We start from the raw sequence: 10695 nt of genomic DNA on the forward strand, positions 1-10695 counted from the left end.
TTTTTTTCTTTTCTTTTTTTTTTTTTTTTTCTTTTTTTGTGTGGTAATTTAGTCGATCTAATCATTTCCTTGTGGTTGTTCTCTTTTGTGGAGGTTGTAGTGTCAACAATGTGTTTTAAGCTTGTTTTTCTTGTTTTGTTAGATCTTTCTGGAACGGATCGATCCATACGCTTTGTTGTTCTTCGCGAAAAAAAATTGCTTATTTGTTAGGCTTTATTGATCTTCTGTAAAAATAGCTTATTTGTGTTAAGAAGATCATTCTGTAGGAAAGTATTGTTCGCAATCGGATTTTTTCGTTGCGGCTAAAGTGTTTGAGTGAGAAGTTTTGGTAAGTCAAAAAATTGGGTAGTATAGTTAGTAAGTTTTACCCTTTTTGTGTCATTTAACTGCAAATAGTGTGAGGGGGATTATTTGATCTTAAATAGTGTAGAATAGTATAATAACAACAACTTAGCAAAAGAGGGATCGGAAGAAATGACAAACTTTAAGGAGTAGAATAGTTGTAGAAATGCAGATGTTGTCTTAGGATTTTGAACTATCATTGGGTTTGCTTGGAATCATTGTTTGTATCTTTCCGTTTCATTCTTCTAAGATTGCTACATTGTTCCTTCTTCTTTTTTTTCATGTATTTGGGGTTTATTATTGTTTCAAACAAATGATGGCATCATGATTGTAAGTTTATTTTGCTTAAAATCAGTGGTGAGATTGCAAATGACCACTGATCTCAAATGAAAAAGTAGCAAAAGATAATTTTAACTCAGTTGCTTTTAAAAACCAGTGAAATGATGGATGATGCCAAAAAAAGCCTTATATATGTGTGATCTTTTACTTAGAGATGTCAGTCAGGCTACAACATCCCTAAGTTCGCTTATATGGTAAAAATCTTTAATGCCCATTAGAATGTGCACGCTCCTTGTATATAGCATAACTAGTCAAAATGAGTTACAATGTCTTAATTGGAAATCATTTAAGAGGAAACAGATGGGAGGGGAATGTTAATTTTTGGTGATGGCAGTCTCAATGGCCCTGTTTGGATGCATGAACTTCTTATTCGGTGCGTCCTTTTGATTTACTCAAGAAACATATAATAGTTGGGAGATGAGGAGTGTGATGGCATGTCCAAAATGGATACCATATTTGGCCTTCATGTTATTTTTCCGTAATAACATGAAATAATTATCTCATAGGTGAATTATAATATCCTACCAAATCATGGATATCCAGACCTCTTAGAGAGCAGAAATCAAGCTCCTAGCTTTCAGTCACACAAGAAAATCTTCGTACTGGATAAGGTGTCATAGTAAGACATCCAAACAAGGCCTAAAGTACAACTGGGATTTAGATGGATTTCGAGCCCTGGACTTTTGGTTTTCATGAAATGAGAACTTCGAATGTTAGCAGATAGCTATAAACAGGAAAGGGAGTTTGTGAATATCTCATCTGATGAGACAACAGCCTTATGGAAGGTCAAGATACATTATTTTCCAATATGATCCACCTAGTCTTTTTGAGTCCTTGTGTTGCCACTGTATTGTTTGTGCGCAATCTTGAAAATGGCATTGCATCAAAGCCTGATGTTGACTGGATATCAAATCTAGCATTCTAGTGAATCTTCATGGTAGACACAGCTAGGAAGGAAATATAAAAGCCCAAGTCAACTAGTTGGTGCAATTCATAGTTTACTCAGGTAGGAAAAAGAAATTTGGAAACTTAAAACTGGATTAGGAAATACAGGAGCCATAACTTCATTAGGAATGTATGTGATACCATTATTGTTACTCACACTAATAATAATACTTTTTTTGTGCATTAAACAGTTGCTATGTATGTTGCCTACTTAACCAATGGCCATTGAATTATCTATTTTTGGTTCCCAGGTACATTTCGACCGACAAAAGGCGCCGGTGAGAGTTTGCAGTTATCAAGAGAGGGATGAAATTGGGGAACTTAAATGGGTTAAGAAGCAAACAACTTAAACTCGCTGTCATTGCATTTTGCACAACACTTCTAGTTTTGGCATGGGAGAAAGCACCATATCAATCGTCTCTTATCCTGCCCCCAGATCAATTAATTCTATTTCCTCCAGGTTCATTCATTGTGCCTATAGACACACCCTTTTATGTTGGTTTCGTTTTGGTCCCTTCGCTTATAAATAACATTCTTCCTTCTGTTTTTTGTTTTTGTCCTGCAATTCTCATCCGCTCCAGTTGCTAAAACAAGGTATCTACATGACCACCCCTCTGCAGAGGAAGATTTCCCAAATGGAGAGACATTACCACGAACAGCTACTGAAAAAGTAGAGCAAGTTCCACATGCACCATCCTTAGATTCCACGATTATAAGCTCTGAGACAACTAAAGGGGACGACAAAGTTACAGGCGAGAAGAAAGGTGAAGTCTCTGTTTTATAGTAAACTCTTACATTTGCTACTCCTTTTCTTTCAAAGATTCCACTTGATTTGCATTCTATTTCTTCGTTTTGAATTTGCCTTTTCTTCGTTTTGAATTTGCCTATCCAAAATTTATCATTTCACCTCATTTGAGCTCCAATTTGAATTGTTCTTGTAACATGAACCTGAATACTTCAACGCAAGGATTTAAGTGCCGTGGCACGGGGTCGTGCCGGAAACTTGCTGGCACGGTGCGTACCGAGCCGTGCCGATGCGTGCCGGTCAAAAAAATTCTTATGTGCCGACACATAATAGTATAAAATATTTATTTTCTTTAACAACAAAATATTCTAACTATTTATTATGTCTTTTTATCACATCTTTTGAACTTTGTTGAGGAAATTACTTACTAATTTAAAAAATAGAGGGTTTTGAGTTGTGCCATCGGCACGGGGTCTGTATCATACCAGTATCTTGTTGGCACGGTACGACATGGTGGATACGACCGTACCGACGGGCACTTAAAACCTTGCTTCAACGCATGATATAATTTCTTGGAATTTTAAATTATAAAGAGGTTTTAAATTGCTATTTGTAGGATGTAACTTTGCCAAGGGAAAATGGGTTCCTGATGACAGAAGACCTTTATATTCCGGTTATGGGTGTAAAAAGTGGCTCTCTGAGATGTGGGCCTGTCGGTTGACTCAACGCACGGATTTCTCCTACGAGAAATTTAAGTGGCAGCCTGAAGGCTGCGACATGCCTGAGTTTGAAGGACCTACATTCTTGAAAAGGTATGATTTGTTTGATTCGGTATCACATGACCTAACTAGAAGTAAATAGTCATTCAACCCCAACTGATTTTGGTAAAAACCAGGATGCAGGACAAAACTATTGCCTTTGTAGGTGATTCCTTAGGAAGGCAAATGTTCCAATCTATGATGTGTATGGTGACTGAAGGGAAAGAGAGACCGGATGTGGAGGACGTAGGTGTAATGTACGGTTTTGTGCAAGAAGCTGGTGCAATTCGACCTAATGGTTGGGCTTATCGATTTCCAATCACAAATACCACCATTCTATTCCACTGGACATCCACCCTATGCGACTTAGAGCCTCTTAACACATCAAACCCTACTACCAGTTATGCCATGCACCTCGATCGGCCCCCATCCTTTCTTACACAAAATCTCGATAAATTGGATGTGGTAATTCTTAACACAGGCCACCACTGGAATAGAGGGAAGCTCAAAGCGAACAGATGGGAGATGTATGTTAATGGATTCCCAAACACCAATAAGGAGATTGCTCCTATGTGGAAAGCCAAGAATTTTACTATGCACAGTGTTGTTAAGTGGCTAGATTCTCAGCTCCCTAATCACCCTCGACTTAAAGTCTTTCTCAGGTCGATATCTCCTAGGCACTTCTTTAATGGGGAGTGGAATTCCGGGGGAAGATGCGACAACGCAAACCCGTTGGCGGGTGGGGATGAAGTTTCGCATGATGGTTCTGAGGATGCCGATGCTGAGCTCGCAGTGAGGGGCACAAGGGTTAAGCTTTTGGATATAACTGCTTTATCGAATTTGAGGGACGAGGGGCATATATCGAAGTACAGCATTACTGCCGCGGAGGGAGTACAGGATTGCTTGCATTGGTGCCTACCAGGTATTCCTGATGCATGGAATGAGATCCTCGCTGCGCAGTTGTAGGTATGCACGATATTAGGCTATTAGTTGGAGGATTATTTTCACCACTGGTGAAGAACTATCACCTGGACTTTGTGTACCACATCAGCTGTGGAGCGAACCAATCGAAAGGCAACGCATACCCCCCTCCTTTTGTGCACCTGCGACTTCTCGTCATCTTTTTCATTTGTCAGAGCTGTTTGTTAGGCGAGGCAAGGTTAACAAAAAACCAAGGCTCCTCCTTATTCAGGGATACGTGTTGTTCTTTTAGCTGGTTCATCTTGCGGTTGACGTGGTGCCCCAATTTCAAAGAATAATATCTCCTCCATGTGGTTCTCATTGGCTATATTACACTTACGGTTCGGTAACGAACCGTGTAAGTGCGATAACCGGTCTTTTCTGGCTGTGCTTTTCTGTGGCGCACATGATTTTGTCAATTCCTCGCTGCTCTAAGTACTGGCCAAAGAGCACACTAATATCCTGGTGTGTTTTTGATGGTCAGAACAGAATATTTGAACTGTTTATGATGGGCCTATAGAAGCAGTATTTAGTTCTAGTTTATTTGTTTGCTGAGCACAGTATTTTCATCTTCTCTTGTCATCAGATTACTACCATGTATAGTTATGATAATATATGATTTTATTCCTTTTGTCTTAAAATGCTGATCAATGCTATTGTTGTGATCAACTTTTGTTTGCTTCTTTTTGCAACAAAAAGAGAATTCTTCGGGGCTGTGTTTTCGGATGCGATTTTCACCCAGAAACAAATTAATCAACTTTATCAACTGATTTGATTTTCAAAAAAAAAAAATCAACAAATCATTACTTTAACTTTCATTAAAAACCTAAATCCAATTCCAGTTTTTTTTTTTTTTTTTAAAAAAAAAAAATCTAATCTAATCTAATATGCATGAGAGACCCTTCGATTTTTCCATTACTTCGTTCCGTGCTATGTGGAAATTGGCCAAGAATATAACTCAGGCCCTTTTTTATTTTGTAAATTATATTTTTTTTTGTCTTAACAGTGCAAAATGGCCAATACTTTTTTTTGGCTTAATTGCACCATTGATATTCAAATTCTTCAATTTTTTTTTTTAACTTCACTTCCCTCTTCTTCGCAATCACGTCCCCAACTACCGAACTTAAATTGGTGGTTTTGTTATGGACCAAGGTGAAATTAAAATTAAATTAAAATTTCTTACTAAAAGTATAAAATTAAAAATTTTGACTTTGAATTTAAATCTATAATTTTGATTTAAAACTAAAATAGAAATTTGAATTGAAATTTAAATTTTGAATTTGACTTTGAAATTGAATTTAGTTTTGTGTTTCAAAGTTTGAAAACTTAATTTTGATGTTCGGAGTCAAAATTGACCTTAAATTTGAATTCAAATCATAATTTGAAAAAAATTTGAATTCAAAATCAGAATTTGAAAGAAATTTTGAATTCAAAATGTGAATGTGAATTTGAATTGATATTTTAATTCAAAATCTGAATTTAAAGTTGAATTCAAGATCTAAATTTAAATTTCAAATTTGAATTCAAAATTTTGAATTTGAATTTAAAAATCTGATTTCAAATCTAAACTTTGATTTGAAATTTAAATTCAAATTCACACTTTGGATTAAAATTCAAAATCTGAGTTTTAAATTAAGTTTGAATTTGAATTTAAAATTAAGCACAAAATCTAATTTGAAACTGAATTTGAAATATGAATCCAAAATCAAAATAAAAGTTTACATATTTAAACCCAAAATAAAATTAAAATTTGAAATCCACGTTCTTGTGCTTGTGCTGATTTCATCTTGATTCAAAATCCGGCCATGAACAAATTTGGATGATAGCAAATTGCAAGGCACGTAGACTTGAACTCTGATTTGGACCCCATTATCTCGAAACACAAACCGAAAGAACTTAAGATTTTATAAATCTAATTGATAAAATTACAGATAAATTAGAAATTATTAAAACAAATATCTTATAGAAATAGAAATTATATTACTTGAGAATAATATTTTGTAACGGTTTTTCTGAACATCCGGTTAATTAAAGTTTTCTAATAGTAGGAACATATTTAAAAACATTATCATTTTACAGAAATAATATATAAAAGTTGAATTTTGTAATAATAAATTTGTAATTTATTATATTTGTAGGAATATGTATGAAATTAACCTATATATAAATCATAGGGAGCATGAATCCTAATCTAACTGGACTAGAAATCCTAGCCTTTGTTGAGTCCTATTCCAATTGGATTAGGAGTCTAAAGCTAACGCCTATGTGCGTGTGTATATATANGCTTGGATTTTGTTTATTTTTTACTCCACCTTCCTCACCGACAGTAATAAAAAATTTCGCTCCATCTTCGTCCATAGATATTGGTAAGTGCTCGAACCGTTTAAATACTTATGTGTTATATATATATATATATAGAGAGCGAGAGAGAGAGTGGGGTTACTATACTTTTGTAAGTATGAAGCCTTCCGTACTTTCAGATCGTTTTTTCACTTCGATGGTAGATAAAATTGGACTAGATGTTCCGACTTTTGAATCGTCGATCGGCTTCATTAAATTTGATCTAGAGTATTTAAAGTATCTAGAAAATAAATTATGCGATTTTTTGATATTATTTGCTTAGTGAATGAAGGGGCTCAAAACCAACGGTTGAAAATAAAAATCTTACAAAACGTAATAATATGACATTACAATTTTAGATCAAAGATATTGATATTGTTTTATATAGCATAAAAAAAAAATTTATCAAAATTTCACGTGATTTGGATATTTCTATATCGTTTAACTTGCGAACGGCTCATGACGGTCATTAAAATTATTGATTTTGAGCTCCTTCGATCACTAAGCAAATGATATTGAAAAATTATAAAATTTATTTTCTAGGTATTTCAAATATTCTAGATCAAGTTTAACGGAACCGATCGGCGATTTGAAAGTCGCAATATGGAAAACGACCTGATGGGCTTTATTATGATTTCAAAAATTTACGAAATTTACGAAATTTATCTTGATTTTTGTGCTTTGACGAATTGATCTTGTTCGCTTTTATCATAACAGGCAATTTATAACTAGATAAGCTTTTCTTTTTTTTCTTTTTTTTTCTTTTTTTTTTTGAGTCAGGCCCTAATTAGTTAATGTGCATATATATATCTGATTATGCAATGCTTAATTAATTACTAAAGTTTATTATCGCAGAGGCGAATATAAGCAATACAATGTTAAACGGTTCAGTATAAAAAATCACGTACGTTCTTAATCGGATAAAATTGGTCCGACATAGTTAGACACACTGTACTTTTACCAACTTTCATTTTCGTTCATAAATTTTTAAGTTGATAAATTAATACATCCAAACTTTTGAAAGTATCACGTAATATTTGAAGTTGATGATAATAAATTAAGTGAGGCACATACAAAATAATTTGATTGTTGATCAGTGACAAACATATAATTCTGAGGACCAAAATGAAAACTTATTACAAGTTAGGGATTACTGGCGCGATTTTCCCTTAGGTATCATGCGAGTCCTTGTCCTTTTTTGTAAATAGTAGTAGGTGAGTGGGTGGTGGTGCGATTGTTCCTTAATTGATTGCTATTCTTTAGGCTGATTAAGTTGCTAGATAATCTATATCTAGGGGTGGAAACGAGCCGAGCTCGAGCGAGCTTAGCTCGGCTCAAATTCGGCTTGAAATTAATTTCGAGCTTAAATTTAAGCTCAAGCTTGGATTGAAATTAATTCGAGCCAAGCTCGAGCGAGCCTAATTTCGAGTCGAGCCCTAAACGAGCCGCTTGAAATTCTCAACATCATACGATCAATAGTTTAATTTGTATAGAATATTATCTATAATTTGATACAAAAATATATCTAATAGTTCAAAGTACAAAATAATTATATAAAATATAGTATTATAATATGAAAAAAAAAAATTTATGAGTTAATAATCTAATCTTTTCAGTCTCACATGTCTTTTCTTCCGCCTTCAATCTCCATATATATTTATTTTCATTTATGCAGTCAAAAAATAAATAAATATATAAGATAAATATTGATTAAATTATCCAATCATATATAACTAAAATTAAAATTTATATGAAAAATAATTTTTTACTTTAAAAATATTCTGTATATATTCTCAAGCATATAATTAATAACAAAATAGGTAATGCAGGCATATCTGATATTTGTAACTTGGAGGGCTTCGGCTTGGCCACTAGGTGAGAACAGAAAAAGAGAAAGAGATAAATATATTGAAAATTTAGACGATATATAAAAGAAGAAAGAAATGGAAAAATAATATAAATTTGTAAAATTTTGCTCTTTTATTTGTCTATTTGGTTTGTTTTTATGGGCCAACAATATTTGCCCAATTTTAACTAAACTCAGATTATTCATTCAACCTATATATAATTAAAATATATTATATTTATATATTTTTTAATATATATATATATATATAAAATATATATATATATATATATATATATATATATATATAGTATATATATAGTTAAACAAATGCTATCGAAAATATAGAAAATTTGATGCTTTCGAATTTTGACCATTTTATTAAGAATTGTAAGTGGGATGATTGCGGTCCCCTAAGTTAAATAATATTCCTAAGATTGAGTGTCCCTACAAGTTAATAATAGTGTTAATTCAATAATGAATTAGTTGATCTAAAATCAAAAAATCGAAAGCACCAATCCTCTATACTTTCGATAGCATATAATAATAGTATATATATATATATATAAATATATATATATATATATATATATATATATATATATATTCGAGCTTTTCGAGCCTAATTCGAATGAGCTGAGTAATACTCAAGCTCGGCTTGAAATGAATTTCGAGCCTTTTTTTTTATTCAAGCTCGGCTCATTTAATTTTGAGTCGAACTCGAGCGAGCCAAATATCGAGTCGGACGTGAGTCGAACGCGAGCCGGCTCGCTCATTTGCCGGCCCTATCTATATCCATACCTCTATACCAATACATTATTTCTTTTAAACTTGCCACGTAGCATCATTTTCTTTCTTTGTTAAATTAAATGTGGGCCCCATCAATTTCTCTTTCTTTTTTTGAACCAAACCGGACTGTTGGGTGCCACCTTGAACCGGCTCAAGTTTTTTAAATAATTATATAATTTTTTTCTGTTTGTGCTTGAACTGAACAGGATCAACTTGCTTCATTGGACCGAATCAATTATTTTATAAATTCTATCTTTGAACCAGATATATTTTTTTAATTATCTGAACCGAACCAATAATACTGAACCGAATCAACTTCATTAGATCGAACCAAAACAATTACTATACATATTTTTTATCTTTGAACAAGATTTTTCTTTTAATTTATCTGAACTGAGCAAATAACTGTTGAATAAGAGCTAGAGCTCCACCTGAACTATCTCAAGTTCTCTTCTTTTGTTGCTTGAACCGAACCAGATTTTTTTTCTTTACTTGAACCGAACCGGTGTTTCTTGCTTGAACCAAGCTCGGTCAAACCTATGCCATTTTTCTCCTCTTTGTTTTTGTACAAATTCTTATTAAGGATGGGACTTTTTTTTTAAAAAAAGAAAATTAACTTGATTTTTGTATTAATTTATTTTTAATATTGATATAAAATATGATGATAAAGTATATTTAGCAAATATGTAATGTGTTCATTTATTTTTAAAATATTGACTCATACATATAGATTGCCTACACGTTTGAATAATTTATAATCAATCAAATAAAAATTATTTAAAAATTTATAAAAAGATATATCATTAATATGTTTAATTTTTTTCTAATTTTCTGCCCGTCGCATCGCACGGATTACTGCACTAGTTAATTAATAAACTGCATAACTAATTAATTAATTGAATAGGAGATCATCTCTCTGTCTTCGACACGACTAAAAGTTTTTGTTCGGTCTTCGTACGTAGATATAGGTAAATATTTGAAACACGGAAATATTTATGTATTCTTTTTTTCTGTTTCTTTCTTCTTCTTTTTTTTTTATATATATTTTTTCGTATCTGGTGAACCAAATTTTTTTTTTTTTTTTCATAACGTAAAATTTGTCACTAGGTAAGCTTTTTTCTTTTTTCTTTTCAAATTAGGCATAAACTAATATGCAAATCCGAATATATATTTAATGCTCGCTAGAGTTAGACGTGAATGTAAGCAATGCAATGTTAGATGATTGTGCATAAGAAATCACGTTTTAAATTAGCAAAAAATGAAAAACGTAGTGATTTGTGTAGTTAAGCTATATTCCAGTCTCATGTATTATAGAACCTAAGAAAAGTGTGTGAGCTAAACCAGTATTGATTATCTTTTTAGTATTTTACGATTTGTTCAATAATCTTAATACGTACAAAGTTCTCATTATGTTTTCTAAAAAAATTTCAATCAAAATTATTGGTGACTCATTAATTTTTGCAGATAAATATTATCAGATGGAAGAGATACAAATTGCGCGATCGAGCTCTACGGAATCTCAAGCAGCACCATGGTTGGTCTTTTTTTGTGGAAAGAGTGGTCGGAAAGCGCGAGTACTCTTCAGCATACCTGAACAGAAATTACACATTAGAAGGATAAGAATAGATGAA

General features: G+C 32.7%; 1 protein-coding gene across 1 annotated transcript in view; it reads left to right on the forward strand.

The window, feature by feature from the left end:
* The window catches only part of LOC109706829 (protein trichome birefringence-like 14), a 5144-nt gene extending 414 nt beyond the window's left edge, over positions 1-4730 (forward strand). The window contains exons 2-5 of the mRNA XM_020227837.1: positions 1878-2086; positions 2208-2390; positions 2988-3183; positions 3267-4730. Coding sequence (XP_020083426.1) covers positions 1933-2086; positions 2208-2390; positions 2988-3183; positions 3267-4095 — 1362 coding nt within the window. The 5' untranslated portion in view covers positions 1878-1932 and the 3' untranslated portion in view covers positions 4096-4730. The remainder of the gene's footprint in view (positions 1-1877; positions 2087-2207; positions 2391-2987; positions 3184-3266) is intronic.

The sequence above is a fragment of the Ananas comosus genome, linkage group 2 (genome assembly GCF_001540865.1).
Source record: "Ananas comosus cultivar F153 linkage group 2, ASM154086v1, whole genome shotgun sequence".
Classification (NCBI taxonomy): domain Eukaryota; kingdom Viridiplantae; phylum Streptophyta; class Magnoliopsida; order Poales; family Bromeliaceae; genus Ananas; species Ananas comosus.